General features: G+C 35.2%; 4 protein-coding genes across 4 annotated transcripts in view; 1 reads left to right on the forward strand and 3 right to left on the reverse strand.

Moving 5' to 3' along the window:
* Window positions 1-18,011, reverse strand: part of LOC120326543 (uncharacterized) — a 116,456-nt gene that overhangs the window by 10,610 nt on the left and 87,835 nt on the right. The window lies entirely within an intron of this gene.
* The window catches only part of LOC120327180 (tRNA (uracil-5-)-methyltransferase homolog A-like), an 82,745-nt gene continuing 66,817 nt past the window's right edge, over window positions 2,084-18,011 (forward strand). The window contains exon 1 of the mRNA XM_039393614.2: window positions 2,084-2,094. The gene's annotated coding sequence lies outside the window, so the exon portion shown is untranslated. The remainder of the gene's footprint in view (window positions 2,095-18,011) is intronic.
* LOC144411645 (uncharacterized) lies at window positions 5,059-7,669 on the reverse strand. The gene is made up of 4 exons (XM_078112295.1): window positions 7,614-7,669; window positions 6,864-6,961; window positions 6,371-6,489; window positions 5,059-5,978 (listed from the first exon to the last, which is right to left on the reverse strand). The coding sequence occupies exons 2-4, from the start codon at window positions 6,910-6,912 to the stop codon at window positions 5,325-5,327; spliced, it is 822 nt and encodes a 273-aa protein (XP_077968421.1). The 5' UTR covers window positions 6,913-6,961; window positions 7,614-7,669; the 3' UTR covers window positions 5,059-5,324.
* Window positions 11,556-14,245, reverse strand: LOC144422229 (uncharacterized). Its single transcript, XM_078112209.1, has 4 exons — window positions 14,120-14,245; window positions 13,234-13,331; window positions 12,841-12,959; window positions 11,556-12,474 (listed from the first exon to the last, which is right to left on the reverse strand). The coding sequence occupies exons 2-4, from the start codon at window positions 13,280-13,282 to the stop codon at window positions 11,821-11,823; spliced, it is 822 nt and encodes a 273-aa protein (XP_077968335.1). The 5' UTR covers window positions 13,283-13,331; window positions 14,120-14,245; the 3' UTR covers window positions 11,556-11,820.

Consider the following 18,011-nt stretch of genomic DNA (forward strand, 5'->3'; position numbering starts at 1 on the left):
TAGCAGCGTTTAACACGATGTATCAATTTATCAAGAGACAATTGACAATGCAGCATTACTTTGACTTTCAAGCAGAGTTCTGGAAAAGGTCAAATAAATGCATGTGATTTGATGTATGGTAAAGGTTGTTGTAAACTTGTAACCACATTTTCACGCTGATAAAACAATTTTCTGGACCCAATATTTGACCTGATTTCCAAGGGTTGTCTTATTGACTGGCTCAGCCTTTTTATAGGATCTCTTGAATTTTGTCTGGCTGTCAGCCTGACTTGAACCGTGTACTTTGTATTCGGAAATATATATAATTTCCAAACGTGCATACCGAATCGTAAGTAATTAAAGAGTCTTGCTGCAAAATAACACAAATTTGTGTTAAGTTTCCATGATTGACAGTGTGACTGCGAATAACACTCTACAGTCTACACAATTTATCACGAAATAATTGAGGAGACTTCGAAACTGATTGCCTGGCCTGACATATTTTTCTTAATTGGGGATGTTTCAAGTGTTTTGCTTTAATTAAGATAACGCTTTTCTTCGTTAGAGTAAATAAGTTAGAAACAGTCTAGTAGTCCGGGACTTATCATGTTCAGTTGTAGTTGTTATGATTTGTTGCGCGTTAGGCGTGATAGATTATAGTCAACTTCATACTGCCATATAGTTTCAAGCATATTTCTATGGGTATGCAATGTGCATCTAGTAGTGGTATTCAGCCGGTTCGCACCAGTTCTATAGAACCGTCTCACGGATTTTTATGAGATCAGTGAACCGGTTGGCATTACTGAAAAAAAGGACTTTTTGTAACAGAACCGGCTGAAAAATATGACATTTGTATGATGAAACCGGCTGACAAAAAATTTGAATCCCACCCTTGTATACATCTACCTTTGTAAAGATTTTACTGGTATAATTTAATTGATTGACTTGATTAGATTTCATCGAAAAATGGTTTCATCTTTGACACGTGATATTTTAAGGCTGGAATAGCAGTCAAATTTGATGTGTTATAATTTGTAACTCATTCTGACGCGAAGGCTGCAAGTTATTTCAAGTGAAACTGGTACGTCAGCATGATTAATTACATTCGATAATTGTGGTATTATACTATTGTGTTTGTTGCACATTTCGTTTTCAAATGTCGACGTATACACAAAATCCTAATTAAAATGTCTCACTAGGTAAATTTAACGTTGCATGAACCAAACAAAGGATGTAAATTTAGCGTCGAAAAGACTATTTTTTATTGGGTTTTGCTGATAAATCTTAGTTGCCAAAGCTGTGTATTGCTTACAATAGGCTAAATATAATTGTTGGCTTGATTACTGTCAAATCATTTTAGGTATCATTATTTAAATACAGCAGGTCAATTTAGTGCTGAATTATGAAAATGAAATTATAAAACTTAGTATTTTGTGCCTGAACTATTGTAAGACGGCGATTGTGGCATTGTGGATTAAAATCTGGAGTTTGAATCCCATCCCATCACCTCAACCAGGATATAATGCATTCTGGTCATTCCATACCTGGCAGTGAATTCTTGTGCACAAGCCTTGTTCAGAACGACGGCGTATGGAACATTTAAAATCGCCTTCAATTGCCATCTACAATAAACTCGAAAGCAGACGCAACGTACCTCTTTTCATTTCAATAATTCATATCGTAATCAATTCCGACGTCGCAGACGTATAGTGCAGTGAAAAAAAACTGAAAAACTTTTTTTGATTTCAGTTTGGTTTTCAAAATTATTACTTTATGTTCCTTTACTCCTAAAAAAGACACTAGAACGTTAAAGGTGGGTGACGGAAATTACATCGCGGAAAATACATAATGTCGACTTAGTTTTATGATGAAAATTATTTAAAAACTGTTTCAAAAAAAGTTCGGTTCGCTAATGGCCTTTGATGACGTAGTACTGAGAACTCGTCTCAGAAGTTATTTTCACGCTATTCGCGATAAGGGTGTACAATTCTAGTTCCTCATCGCGTGCTTTAGATTGGAACAATATTGTAATGTTAAACAGAATTGACGTATTCATAGGAAGCTAAGACAGTCAGGCAATCAAGCAATGACGTTTGTAGAATTGATTTCAGAGTTAGTTTATACCACTTTATTTTGTTTGTCCTGTAGTTGTACAAAGAAGTGATTTTTTCACAGCAACAACAAGAAAACCAACAACAAACCGATCCATGAATCCATTTCGTGTCCCAAACATAACGGTCCACAATACCGTGAAGTGAGTAAGTACCAATTTGCCATGAGGATCCATCAGCTCACAACTAAGATTATTGACAGCACCCAAAGTGTTCGAAAAAAAAAACACCATGGCAATTTTATTGTAAGCCAAACTTTGACAAAATATTTAGTGGTAATCCCCTTGCATGTGGCTTCAAGTCGGAAAATTACCTTTCACACTTTGAAACGTTTAAATTGAATTATTAATAAATCTAATCATTAGTGTTCATGTGCATTTTCATTTTACAGAACAGCATTTTTATCCACGAGAATTTGCGCCCATAGGCATTTTCACAAAGAAACAAAAAGAGAGTAATCTCGAAAAGAGACAAGACTTGAAGTCAAGTTTAAGACGTACAAACACGCGTCTCTCATATACACACAGAAACGACAACACGGTATTCCATATTATTTCAATCAAAATCTTCGATTCCCCGCCATTTGTTGATGCTTGATAACAGCCCATTTTTTAATAACATTCTGAAATTTGTTCAATGTTTTTCAGTACTCTTTTTTACACCAATCGAAACTTTTGTTACCATTTGTTTTAAAAAACTATTTCACATTGCAGGAAAAACCTACGTACATATGCGCCCGTGCAAACACGATTATGTGTGTTTCAAACAAAATCAAATAACAATACCAAAGAGCCGAACTTTACTTTACATTGTGTTTGTTGGTGTTTCTAAATATCGTGACAAATTTGGAATCAGAGTATAACGTGAGACGTCTATCTGACTATGCGACGCCAAATTTAGTCAGCGAGACTTTAGTTTATACTATTTTTGTGCTTGCTATAGAAATTGAACTATGTAGAATATCACGACTTTAGTCAAGAAATACCTATTTGAAATTTTCGTATTATATATATATCAGGATGTATTCGAAGTTATAGTTGTCTCATTCGTGTTTGCATATGTGTTTTTGCAATGATCTGCTTAAATTATATAAACTTTGACAAATGGGACTAACAGACATTGTTATTTCGCAAGCACTGCGATAATGCGGCAGAGCGGAAAAAAACTGAGCACTATTATCAAGTACCGGTATATTGATTATTTGGTACTCCCGTTGTATGTGTACCAGGTTAGGGTTAGGCCATAATTTTATTCCGATTTTTAAATTATTCCAGTTCTATAAAGAGTTCGGGGACTGTCTATGTTAGCGAAGTGAATATATCCCCCTACCCATAGGTTTCAGTCCCTTTACACAACTTGATGTAAAATAGGCGAACAAAATTAGTTACCATCATATTGGTACACATACTTCTTGAGCGCCGATTATTCTGTATTACCGCCAGTTGGCACAATTGAATCGCATTGTTTAAACTTCTCCGAAGCTGGATTCAGCATTTGGTATACAGGAATTTGCTTCAAAATAACGTTAATATACAAAAAAGTGAACATTCCGTGTGGTGGTGTTTGGTTAATACACGATGCCATTTACCGCATTAAAACCGGACATAATTAAGCATTGTGCGCCGTTATTAAATGATGGAAATTTTCCGGGAATCGGACGCATTTGTTCATTGGATACGATGTTTGAATATCGATCGTTTTTTTTAGTATGTTGTTCATCTTGTTCTTTTCGTCTTCTTGTTACTAGACTGGTTATTTAACTACTGCGACAATTGCGTAAGTCATTTTTAGCAGTTTTGAGAAAAACGTAAAAAACTTCCTAATGAAATTGTTATGCCATTGAGAGTCAATAATTTGCCATGGTTCAATTTATATTATATGAAACTTCGTAACATTTCAAGTAGTCGAACAAAATTAAGCGAAACTATTGGTTCTCTCAAGCTGCTACCAATATGAAATATAACAACTCTGGGAGTGTTACGACTTTGAAAAGCTGTAAACGTAAGAAAAATAAACGCCTTTGGTCGATATCGAGACAGCGCCGCTGCGTCGTGCAATTGTCCTGTGTATCTTAGATTCTTTTTTAAATAGAATCAGGGCTCTTTTTCCTAAATTGCTTCGAAACGTACATCCCTAGGCCTGTTACCTTTATTTATTTTAAAAAATTTGTAGGCTTGATGGGATTAGTTTTTTGTGTGCAATGACATCATCAAAATTAAAAATTGCGCACCTTGTGGCGTTCGTTGATATCTCGTGGTCAGCCGAAGTCGTAAATACCGCGGTACCGGTACTTTGTGAACGTTTCCGTACCCTACTACCTAGTGTTCATGTTGTTTTATTTCCGCACCGATGCAAAATGAGTAAAATAAATTTTAACACTTGAAAATTTTAATTTTTGATTGTAAACATCGACTTGTTTTAGTTACTTTTGGTGATTGTTAATTTTTAGTATTGTTTGGATAGGAATCAGATAACTCGAACGCTCTTGTGTCATCGAAAGAATTTTAGTTTAGAAGTAAACAAAACACTCGAGTACTACTGAACAAGGTTAGCTAAACTGAAATGTTCTATCCAGCACTGGTATTGGAACCGTGACAGTATTTTTCATACTTGCTAATTGAAGTTGAAATTCTATGTTGCAATTTTAAGCAGGAGTAAAAAAATTGAAGTTGTCATGGAATATAGTCAGAGGCGCGAAACTAACACTTTCTGTCATCGTATTCACAGCCGTTCTATAAACTATGCTGGGGGTTCTAACATGGATTGCAAATCTATTTGTATCTTAACATGTTTACTCTCGTTAAGAAAACTTCAATTCAGACTCCCGCATTACCGCGCTAGCAAAAGTTCTGAATTTTCATTTTCTTTCACGTTCTCTTATGCGCATTATTCTCTTATGCATTCAATAACGTTTCTCTTACATCTCTTTGGTATAAAAGTAAAAAATCATTCAAAAAAAGATCATTCAAATTTTTTTAACTTTTTTATTTATTGATCAAATCTCCCATAAAACTTCATACTTGAAATGCGATCAGGAAATATTCCATCAAATCTTTTTCAAGCATTAGTTACTCCGACAATCTTATAAAATAGAGTATATATTGAATTTTCCTATCAAAATGAATTGTTAAAATACTCGAATTATAATCTGAAAATAATATTAATAAAATTGCCAAACTGACTGAAAAATTACTGATTTACATATATATTTTTAGTAAATTAAAACACAAAAAATTAATTACTGAACCATTTTGCTGCTTTAAACACACAAAGGTTGAAAAAGAGTAGAGGGAACGAAAAAACTGTTGAAATCCCTCCACACGTTGTGGTAGCAGCCGCAGTAGTAGTAGCAGTTACTACGCATGCCGCTTCCGAGGCTTCATAACCAGATTTACATGCACATTTTCCTGTCGAGGTGTTGCATTCCGAGTTGGCGTCACCATTGGTTGTGCAGTCGGAGGTCGCTGCACATTTTCTGTCAACACAAGCTGTTGCCCCAGGGATCTGATTTACTGGACATGCGCACTGTGATGATACGCAGTAGAGAGTGCTGGATCCACAAGCAGATGTGATTGTAGTTGCTGTGCAAGCTTTGGGTGTACACGATCCAGATGAAGCGTCGGCATCGGAAAGAAATCCACAGGTGCATCCGGTGGTTCCAGTTGTAGCACAATAAGAATGAGCTTCGTTGATAAAACAATCTCTGTCACCATTGCTGCAGGTACGACGCACACATGCAGTGTGTGACGTATCGACGAAGTTATCTTTGCAGTTGCAAACGTCGATCGCGGGAGTCGTATTGCAGTAACTGTTGGCATCGGAGGGTGTGCAGTCACTATCACCAGCATTGCATGTCATTGCTTCGCAGCCAGTAGTTGTGGGAGCGGGCTGTAAAATTTGACATGAAAAATAAATTAATTCTGTATCTTATAACTTCATTTGCGAAATAGTTTTGGTATCAACTGGATCTAATGCCAGCTAACACTATAGCTATTTCTAGGGGTTTGACATAAAGTTGTGTTAGAAAATCTGTTGTACATCACTTTAATACAAAAATCGAAAACATAATATGTTAAATAGCTCTTCAGTTTGCAATCTGCATGATTAAAGATTCTCCGGTAATGAGCTTACTTCAGTTTTGGTATTACTCGAGGTGAATGAAAATAAATTATATATTTTATTATATCTTGAATTTTATTGTTTAAGCTGAGTCCATTGGCAAAAGCTCACATGAATATTTTGATAATTTGAGTGCTCAAATACTTTTTGATTACTCTTACCGTATAATTGACATCACACACGCAAAGTATTGGAGAAGCAGAGTTGCACGTACTTGCGTTTGGTTCGCCTGTACATGTACCACCTGCGGCTGAGCAAGTTCCGTCCAATTGACTCAGACCTGTTATTAAAAAAACTTGCCTTGCCGTCTGTTTCTTAATTTTATTGTTATTTAAAACGTTATCCATCTATAATTTAATAAGTTTTTTTCAATTTCACGATTCAGTTAAATAATAGGCTTGTTTTGAAAATATTTCTGCATTAATTTTATTGTTATTTAAAACGTTATCCATCTATAATTTAGACGTTTTTTTTCAATTTCACGATTCAGTTAAATGATAGGCTTGTTTTGAAAATATTTCTGCATTCACTATTTTAAATCAATTTTTAGAGTAAATAAATATTGTTTGGTAAAGGAGAAATTGAAAACAAAATTGTCTCAAGAAACGACGTTTTTATAAATTTATCTAGTTTAAAGTGATAACTATACTTCACCTCCTCTTGTCATGAACAAAACACACAGCATAGAAACCAAAACCCTCATTTTAATTGTTGTTAAGATTGATGAATCTTCGAATATTCGTCGATTTATGCTGTAATATTTGAAACAGAAATTTAGTATTATGGATTATTAACAAAGAAATTCCCCGTCCTGTCTCCCTCACGAAAATTTCGACGAAGCCAATTCCTATATTATCATTGCGCGAATAACTTTTTAAAATTACTTCAAGGATTAAATAGTTTTCAGCAGCTCTTGATAAGTACATAGCTATCATGCTATGGCGAACAGGATCTTTTTTACTCGGCACAGACCTACCACGATATCAAACAGTAGATATATTTATTGTCTTAATGTTTACATATTTTAAGATTATAAAGACAAAACTCGGGTCGCGTAAACTGCCGATTCCTAATTAGCCGACGAAAAACACAGCCCGACAATGGAAATGTCCATGTCAACTTCATTTTTCATCTGATGAAGTTATGGTAATTAAATTATTTTATGTATATTGCATATGTTATGCATCAATTACATTGGATTTCCGAACTAAAAATCCGTTTCAAAATCGGTTCGCTTACAGTTTACACTATGTATCTACAAATGCCAACTTTCTTGACGACATCCCATGCATTGAGTATGGTACAAATTACCATTGCTCATTGAGTATATTCAAGACATATTGGGATACGATGAACGACGAACGGCAAGAAAGTATATTGATTGAAAAAATTATTACGACTCACCCAGTCTGGTAATCTTATTTAACTGGTAAATATCTCCAAGCGTAATGGTTCATTTGGTGATCGTTTGCGGTTTTTATACTGAATCACCGCAGAAAAAGATTCCTTTGGATGAATGAAAGAGAATACTATTTGTATGAGAACTAGCGACTTTCACTCATAACAAACACACTCTTTCCGATATGCTAACCCGTTTGGTTCCAAGACCTACTTAATATGTCGTCAACGACATTTTCGTCATTTGATTTTGGGAATGAATTCTCTCATATTATTACCGCAAGCAATATCAGCCAAATCCGTGTAACTTTTTGGGTTTTCAATATTTTATCATCAACTTAGAGTTTTTTGAATTATCCATATTAGGTCGAACGTTTATGCATAAAATAATATTATCGCGTAATATCAAATGAGATCAATTATTTCACAATATCGCTTCAAAATGGAGACGTTCACTCGACCAAAACTGATACGAAACTAGGAGTTTTTTTTTAACTACCCTTTAAGAAAATTGAATTTATTTAATGGAAGCGTTGTTGACATTATACATCAGGGTGGTCCAAGGTTGTATGCTCCACAAAATTATTTTTACGTTGTTGGCGGGCTACAATAGTGCCAAGAATAGATAAAGAGCGCAATACTGAAAAACATTTTTATTATGCAAACACATTAATCAGCAGTTGTCAATTATTTAGCTGAAAAATGCAAAAACTCACTAAACCCGGCATAACTTTCTAATTTACATTTAGTGTAAGATTTTAAACTCTTCATAACGGAAAAAGTGCTTCCGCAATTGTTATTGCTTTCGGACATCGATTGGATTTTCAAAGCAAAATTTTATCTTTGAAAATTCTCATTGCTCACAAGATAAAAACTGCCGTCTCAAATTTTATTCTTTTTTTTACCGACATATCAAGCAAGCATTGTGGTATTTTCCCTCCCATATTCAGTTAAAAATCCAGTGAAATGTAATGCTGTTTGAGCTGGTGGTAAAAAACATCCGCGTGAATTATATTGTTCATTATATCATGCATAGGCAACCTAGGCTATAATAGAATCCGCATTCGATTTTTAGTTTTCTATGGTTCCTATACCGTTAGCATATATTCCCAATCAAAATGATAGAAAGCCGGATAACAATTTAGACTAGCTAAGCACATCATTCAACTTCGCTAGTTGCCTCAGCTGCCGTAACACTAGTCAATTCAGTGTCATTAGTGATGTAACAATATGTGAAAAGATTTTTCTAGTTAGTTTTATGACGAAACAACACGGATGCGACGCGGGCCACAGATAATGAATCTGAGGGCCACATGAGGCCCGCGGGCTCGGGTTTCGACAACCCTGCTGATATACATGTTTCATGTGATAAGTGTTGTTAGTTAGTTGTCATTCAACTTCGAGCGTCAGAATAACGAGTCTGTATTGGTATAGTAATTGTTAGCAGATGGACACGATACGCACGATAATACTTATTCGGTCGTACGGAAAATTAAATGGGACGCCGGGATTTTGGGGGTGCGGGAACTCATAGCGATATTATGTTGTACTGAAATGCTGATTGCATTTTACCACTTGGTGTGTTAGAATAAAGTATTTATTATTATAATTTACACTTCTGTATATCGTATGTTATACTTTCATCGTAAAATAAATATGCCAAAAGGTATTTTGCACACACTTTGACCTCGTAATTTGAAATAAGATGTTGACGTGAGCACCTCCGCGTCTGAGGTACGTTTGATTTTGGAATCATCATAATGCAAAATTCGCTCCAAAAAGCATTTCAGCACACATTTGGAGCAACATATGAGTGCCCTGGAGTGCCTATGGTGAGCTAGAAATTTCAAAGCATGCCAAATGCGCCATCTTTTTCCAACTAGTCATCTGTCTATTGCTGATGTCGTTCACTTCACATCTGTTTTAAGCTCTATGATACAATGTCAAGGTCTCAACAAGCCGTTCCATTTGACGGTATTACCGTATATATATTAGAAATGGACCTCAGATGTGAGGTGAACGACATCAGCAATAGACAGATGACTAGTTGAAAAAGTATGGCGCATTTCGCATGCTTAGAAATTTCTAGCTCACCATAGGCACTCCAGGGCACTCATATGTTGCTCCAAATATGGGAATGCGATATACTTCATGAAGGGGCTGGCTGATGGGCACATGTATAATAGTTATAAATATTAGGTTGACAAGGTCCGTAAATTTTGTTGTTTTGCATGTCTCTTCGTACATGTAGTCCTATTTAGTAGACGCTAAATCTAAATTTAACAATTTTTATTGAATTTTATTCCAATGTGAATTCCATGAGATGAGATGAGACAGGCATAATTGCTATGGGATGGGAATTGGACAGAAAAATATATCCCATGGACAAGCCTGGCAATACCTATGGTGCACAAGCTACAAACTGGACCCCAGACAAGTAGTCGATGTGATGTACAAACCATTGAAAAACCGTTGTATCGTTTGGGTGGTTTTGTATTTAAGTTGTTGCTTGGACGAGATCTTGGAATATAAATTATAAAGTAATAATCAATAGATGAATTTTGATGAAAAAAAACGCATTGCGGTATAATTTTGTAAAAGTTGTCATCTGATGCTAATTATGTTTAACACGAACGCAAAATGAATCTAAGGATGGTTGGAAACTTGCAATATGAAAAGTGGTTGTTGTTAATGTTTTTAAAATTTTTATTCTTGAAATTATTTGAATACGTTAGTTAAAATGGAACGTTCTCGTATCCAGTGCTGGTATCGGAGTATGCACCGGCTAATTTTTTTCAAACTTTCTGATTGAAGCTGAAATTTTAAATGGGTAGAAGACCAAAGTTAAATTAAATTTCTGAAGCATAATTTTTCAGTCGAAGCGAAAATTTCCTGCGGTACAAACTTTCAAAGCAAATATTTCTCTGTGGAGTGAAAATTTCAAGCGATACCAACTAATATTTTCAAGTTTTGGTGCGGTGTGCAATCTTTGAGACAGTAAACATTCGAATGTTGCAAGGAGAGTCGAGTTTTAAATAATTCGTAGAAATATAGAATTTTCGTTACCCCGAGTTATGTCAACCAAGATGGCGGAACGTATGTATGTGTATGTGTCTACCAGGTTAGGGTTAGGCCATAATTGCATTCCAATTTTCTTATTTTAGTTTTAATATGAGTTTGGAGACTAGCCAAGTGACTCCCATAGTATTTGTAAATGAAATCATGACCTAACCCTAACCTGGTACACATACTACGTTCCGGTGTCCGCCATCTTGGTTTACATACTTCGGGAGTACCGAATATTACGGCCGTTTCGTCTTTTATACTGGGGCTCCAGACACTTCTCGGAATCTATCTGTAAGTAACACCCGATGGAATTTTATGAGTAAAGTTTTCCCCCTGGAGAGAATATTCTACTGTCGCGGACTAAAGTGTCCGCGTTTATGTTTTGTGTATATATATATTTTTATGTTTATAGACTGTTATGTTGACATTTATTTAATGCTTTTTTGTCGGATTTGGACTCCGACCACTCACTACATGTGAGGCAAAAACTGTCTTTCGATCTCTCTTCTCCGGCTGCCGCGCTGGCGGGCGGTCGTGTTTTCGGTTCCTTAGTTATATTTTGTTGTGTTGTCTGTTTATGTTGTTTTAAGTTTGATATAGGAATTGCCGTACAATAAACAACCAATCCGGAACCTTTGAGTCTTCTGATTCATTCTACAACCACGGTAACAACATCTTGGTCCGTGGCACTACTTCAGACTCTCGTTTTGCAATGCTATAGCTAATCTGAATTTTTACTTTGTGCATTCTCTTGTGCTCACATCTCAAATCGTTATGGATTCGTCTCACCGCAAAATCTCAACATTAAAAGTTGTTATCTCTGATATTGACTGCGTATCTATTTTTTTAATAAACTAGATTGGGGAAATAAAAAAAACTATATATTGTTTCAACTTTTTTTTTATTAATTGAAGCTGCCATAAAACTTTATACTTGAAATGGGATCAGGAAATATTCCATCAAATCTTTTTCAAGCATTAGTTACTACGACAAACGTATAAAATATAGTATACATTGAGTTTTCCTATCAAAATGAATTGTTAAAATACTCGAATAATCATCAAAAATTATTTTCAATAAAATTGCCAAACTGACTGAAAAATTACTGATTTACATATATATTTTTAGATAATTAAAACACAAAAAATTAATTACTGAACCATTTTGCTGCTTTAAACACACAAAGGTTGAACAGGAGTAGAGAGAACGAAAAAACTGTTGAAATCCCTCCAGACGTTGTGGTAGCAGCCGCAGTAGTAGTAGCAGTTACTACGCATGCCGCTTCCGAGGCTTCATAACCAGATTTACATGCACATTTTCCTGTCGAGGTGTTGCATTCCGAGTTGGCGTCACCATTGGTTGTGCAGTCGGAGTTCGCTGCACATTCTCTGTCAACACAAGCTGTTGCCCCAGGGATCTGATTTACTGGACATGCGCATTGTAATGATACGCAGTAGAGAGTGCCGGATCCACAATCAGATGTGATTGTAGTTGCTGTGCAAGCTTTGGGTGTACACGATCCAGATGAAGCGTCGGCATCGGAAAGGAATCCACAGGTGCATCCGATGGTTCCAGATGAAGAACAATAAGAATGAGCTTCGTTGATAAAACAATCTCTGTCACCATTGGTGGTGCAGGTACGACGTTCACATGCGGAGAATGACGTATCAACAAAGTTATCTTTGCAGTTGCAAACGTCGGTCGTGGGAGCCGTATTGCAGTAAGTGTTGGGAGCCAGACCGGTACAGACACTATCAGCATTGCATGTCTTTTTTTCGCAACCAGTATCCGGAGTATCGGGCTTTAATATTAGACATAAAAAATAAATTAATTCTGTATCTTGTATCTGACCAATTTATTTGCAAAAATAATTTTCTTATCAACTGAAACTAATGCCAGCTAACACGATGATTATTTCTAGGCGTTTTGAAATAAAGTTTAATACAAAATCGGAAACAAATCCCGAATAACTCTTCAGTTTGCAATCTGCATGACAAAAGATTCTCCAGTGATAAGCTTATCTCAGTTTTGGTATTACTCGAGGTGAATGAAAATAAATTATATCTTTCATTGAATCTTAATTTTTTTTTTAGTTTTAATCATTAGCAAAAGCTCACGCACATATTTTGATAATTTGAGTTCTCAATTACTTTTTGATAATCCTTACCGTATAATTGACATTACACACGCAAACAGGAGGAGTAGCAGAGTCACACTTATCTGCGTTTGGTTCGCCTGTACATGTACCAGCTGCGCCTGAGCAAGTTCCGTCCAATGCACTCAGACCTGTTATAAAAAAAAACTTGCCTTGTCGTCTAGTTCCTAATTTTATTGTTAAGTTAAAACGTTATCGACCTATATTTTAGTCGTTTCTTCAATTTCACGATTCAGTTAAATGACGGGCTTGTTTTGGAATTTTTTCTGCATCTACTATTTTAAATCAATTTTTAGAGTAAATAAATATAGTTTGGTAAAGAAGAAATTGAAAAATAAAAAAATTTGTCGCAAAAAACGATGTTTTTTTAAATCTATCTAGTGTAAAGTGATAACTATACTTCACCTCCTCTTGTCATGAACAAAACACACAGCATAGAAACCAAAACCCTCATTTTAATTGTTGTTACGATTGATGAATATTTGAATTTTCGTCGATTTATGCTGTAATATTTGAAACAGAAATTTAGTATTATGGATTATTAACAAAGAAATTCCCCGTCCTGTCTACCTCGCGAAAATTTCAACGGAGCCAATTTTTATAAAATGTTTTTTTAAATTACTTTGTGATGGTTAATTAGTTTTCAGCAATACTGTCGTTATTTATATTAATAACAAATTAATAGCATTTATTTTTGGATGTTTCAGAATTCATCTTCGACCAAGGCAGTGGTTAAGCAGCCCCTAGTAAATACATAGCTATCATGCTATGGCGAACAGGATCTTTCTAACTCGGCATTGCCCTACCACGTCATTAAAACAGTAAATATATTTATTGTCTTAATGTTTAATTTTTTTAAGAGTATAAGAACAAAAATAATCCAGATGTAACGAGTCGCGTAAACTGCCGGTTCTTAATCGACGGCAAAAAACACAGTCAGACAATGGAAATTTTCGTGTCAACTTCCTTTTTCGTCTGATTAAGTTATGGTAGATAAACTATTCTATATATTGTTTACATAAAAAGCATATGTTTATAAATCAATTAAATTGGATTCCCAAACAAAAATCCGTTTCAAAACCGGTTCGCTTACAGTTTACACTATGTATCTACAAATTCCAACTTTCTTAAGACGACATCATATGACTATTCCTGCATTGAGTATGGCTAAGTTACCATTGCTCATTGAGTATATTCAAGACATATTGGGATACGAATAACTATACGAATTTTAGCATGAGAACGACGAACAGTAAGAAAGTATATTGATTGAAAAAATTATTAGACTCACCTAGTCTCGCAATGTTATTCAACAGGTAAATATCTTCAACCGAATGCTTCATTTAATGATAGTTTGCAGTTTTTATACTGAATCACCGCAGAAAAAGATTCCTTTGGATGAATGAAAGAGAATACTATTTGTATGAGGGCTAGCGACTTTCGGTTATAACAAAAGCACTCTTTCCGATATGTTAACCCGTTTGGTTCCAATACCTACTTAACATGTCGTCAACGACATTTTCGTCTTTTGATTATGAGCAATGAATTCTCTCATATTATTATCGCAAGCAATATGAACTAGAGATGTACCGATGTATCGGTATCGGCAATATCGGCTATTTTTTCGTTATCGTTCATGTATCGGTATCGGCTGAATTAATATCGATATTTCCGATATTTTTACCTTTTTGATATGATTCAGAATGTTTCAAAAGATAAGTTTAAATATCACTTTTTAATTAATTTTTTGCCTGGAGAGATCGTGAACTATGAGCCATGCATGTCTACACCCCCGCGAGTGGTAACAGGAATAGGATTCACCTGTTTCTAAATATTTACTAGCAGAACTAGCTGATCTAATCTGGCTATTTTCGCTGCCAAATTTATATATTGACATTTTTAATATACATAATACATATTAATTATGAAGAAATATATTAACACAGCACAGAAAAGAGAGCAACTAGGCGCCCAGTTTTAAATCATACAGTGGAATCGGAGTCCTTTTACACAGCACATGCACATTCCGGCACGGTTATAAATCCTGACTGTTTATCGTCAAGCGCGACTGTCATTCAGTCCGTCGACGTCGTTAAACTAAATTTTTGACACAATTATCCCCTACGCAGGTATTATATATTGTGTTATATTAATTTTAATTTTCTCTGAATACACAATTTCTTTATAGATATTCTGATGTGGCCGCCAAGTATTATAGGTTATTCCAGTCTACGCTGATTGATATCCTTTCATTTTAGCTGTAATTTATTGACGCGGCGATCACGATTAAATACAAAATGAAATATTTGCATCTTTTCGATATTCTTTTAAACACGAAAAACGATATTCGAAGGTCGCAATATTAATACTAGAGCTGCGTGCAGCTTTAACAGGCTTCCCGCCAAAAAAAAACTGAAGACGCGTTTTGCTCACTGGAGCGTGAAAGCGTGGTCAGTCATGCATAAAATTTGCAGTTTACGATGGGGGACTTATTATCTGCATGTGATGTAAATTTCAAGTCTCTAAGTAGTGTCGTTCTCGAGAAGAAGATGAAAATGTAAAATCCTATATTGCTCACTGGAGCGTATCGCCGAGGTCACTCATGCGTATCCTTGATATGTCGTATCCGGAACATGTCCATTGATCATTGTTATGAATTTCAACCCAATAGCATGTATCAATTTTGAGAAATCGCAAAAAAAAACTGAAAACGCGTTTTGTTCACTGGAGCGTGAAAACTTTTTCAGTCATGCATAAAATTTGCAATTTATGATGGGGGACTTATTATCTGCTCTTGATGTAAATTTCAAGTCTCTAAGTAGTGTCGTTCTCGAGAAGAAGATGAAAATGTAAAATCCTATATTGATCACTGCAGCGTATCGCCGAGGTCACTCATGCGTATCCTTGATATGTCGTATCCGGAACATGTCCATTAATCATTGTTATGAATTGCAACCCAATAACATGTATCAATTTTGAGAAATCGCAAAAAAACTGAAAACGCGTTTTGCTCACTGGAGCGTGAAAGCGTGGTCAGTCATGCATAAAATTTGCATTTTATTGCTAGCTGAGAACTTCTGCACATTTGAGGTGAATTTCAAGTTTGTAAGATCAATTTGAAAAAAAAATAATAAAAATAAATAATAATAATAATAATAATAATAAATAAATAATAATAATAATAAAACACAGGAATACAATAGGTTCCCTGCTGACAAGCAGCGGGAAGCCTAATTAAATTGGAATTGGACATCCCGGCTTATGAGTTTTCTAATTGGACACCGAGATTACTAGCGTCAGCGTACAATGCATCCAAATCAATTAATGCATCTGGATACCAAACATCAATTTCATATTATGTGATATATCTCTTTTTCAATTTGAAATAATGTGTACTATAAATAACGCTCAAAGATCATTGTTTTGACCCGTCTGCCCTACACAGCACACTTAATTAAGGTAATAATTACATAGATAGTATTGGTATCGGAATATCGACAATATCGGCCTTTTTTGTAATATCGGCGTTTTACTCGGTATCGGATCGGTATCGGCGACAAAAGTGTTGTCGGTACATCTCTAATATGAACTAAATCCGTGTAACTTTATGGGTTTTCAATATTTTAGCATATCATACATTTATACAATTCACAGTTTGTTAAATTATTCATATTAGGTCGAACGTTTATGCATAAAATAATATTATCGCATAATATCAAATGAGATCAATTGTTTGACAATATCGCTTCGAAATGGCGACGTTCACACGACCGAAATTGCTCACAAACAAGGATTTCATTTACTCTCCTTCGAGAAGATTAAATTTAATGCAGGCGTTTTGGACAGTTGTTTCATGTGCTACGTGTTGTCATTCGGTTGCCATTCAACTCTAGCGTCAGAATACCGAGTCTGTAATGGAATATTGTAATGGTTAGCAGATGAACTCGATACGCGCGATAATACTTGTTAGATATTAGTCCTTTTATGAAATACCACTTACGACTGTTGTTATTCAAACGAGATAACGGTCGTAGGGAAAAATAAATGAAACGCTGGGATTTAGGTGGGTGCGATATTATGTTGTACTGAAATGCTGAATTTCCTTTTAACAGTTAGTGTGTTAGAATGGAGTATTTATTATTATAATTTACACTTCTGTATCTCGTATGTTCTACTTTTATCGTAATATAAATGAAACTCCCGGAGTATGTGTACCAAGATGACGCACAACCTGAACACAGTATGTGTACCAAGTGAGGGTTTAGGTTGTGCGCCACCTTGATACACGTACTTCGGGAGCGCCATATAAATATGCCAAAAGCTATTTTGTACAAACTTTGACCTCATAATTTGAAATAAAATGTTGACGTGAGCATTTCGGCATTTGATGTAAGTTTGTTTTTGGAATCATTATAATATAAAATTCTGTCAAAAATCATGTTTAGCACACATTTGGAACAACAACATATGAGTGTCTTCTATGGTGAACGTATAAGCTATAATGAGCTAGGAATTTCCAAGCGCATGCGACAGTCACCATACTTTTCCAACTAGTCACTGCTTCACTGCTGCTCGACGTATCATGTGATACGAAATCCCAGCATATGTTTCCTATTGCTATCTGATGGATCTAATGCATTTGAGCCAAGAGACTTTGTCTTAAGCCAATATTATAGAAGAGTTGGCGTATTTTAGCTACAAATCATATGCTGCTGAACTTAAATCTGATATTTCTTCTGGGGTGGATGGCTATGTTGAGTTTCGTTTAATTCAAGACCAGCACTGGCAATCGGTGTCCAGTTGACTTCATATAGAGAAACTTGCAATATGAAAAGTAGTTGTTGTTAATGTTTTTAAAATTTTTATTCTTAAAATTATTTGAATACGTTAGTTAAAATGTAACGTTCTCTTAAGTGTCCAGTACTAGTATCGGAGTATGCACCGGTTAATTTTTTTTCAAACTTTCTGATTGGAGCTGAAATTCATAATGGGCAGAAGTTAAGTAAAATTTCTGTAGCAAAATTTTCTGCGGTACAAACTTTCTACGCAAATTTTTTTCAACGGAGTGAAAATTTCAAGCGATACCAACTAATATTTTCTATTTTTCGTAGACTATTATCTAAATTGTATGGATTTGAAGTTGCAGTCAATTTTATTTTACACGGCGTGCAATCTTTGAGATA

Source organism: Styela clava, chromosome 4 (assembly GCF_964204865.1).
Source record: "Styela clava chromosome 4, kaStyClav1.hap1.2, whole genome shotgun sequence".
NCBI classification, from domain to species: domain Eukaryota; kingdom Metazoa; phylum Chordata; class Ascidiacea; order Stolidobranchia; family Styelidae; genus Styela; species Styela clava.

What these genes read in the sequence shown, in the direction of transcription:
- LOC144411645 (XM_078112295.1), bottom strand. Translation starts at nt 6,912, where the DNA reads ATGAGGGTTTTGGTTTCTATGCTGTGTGTTTTGTTCATGACAAGAGGA. An exon ending in TTTGTTCATGACAAGAGGAG is followed by an intron (nt 6,490 to 6,863) that starts GTGAAGTATAGT and finishes TTTTAATAACAG; the next exon opens with GTCTGAGTCAATTGGACGGA. An exon ending in TGTGTGATGTCAATTATACG is followed by an intron (nt 5,979 to 6,370) that starts GTAAGAGTAATC and finishes CAAATTTTACAG; the next exon opens with CCCGCTCCCACAACTACTGG.
- LOC144422229 (XM_078112209.1), bottom strand. Translation starts at nt 13,282, where the DNA reads ATGAGGGTTTTGGTTTCTATGCTGTGTGTTTTGTTCATGACAAGAGGA. An exon ending in TTTGTTCATGACAAGAGGAG is followed by an intron (nt 12,960 to 13,233) that starts GTGAAGTATAGT and finishes TTTTTATAACAG; the next exon opens with GTCTGAGTGCATTGGACGGA. An exon ending in TGTGTAATGTCAATTATACG is followed by an intron (nt 12,475 to 12,840) that starts GTAAGGATTATC and finishes CTAATATTAAAG; the next exon opens with CCCGATACTCCGGATACTGG.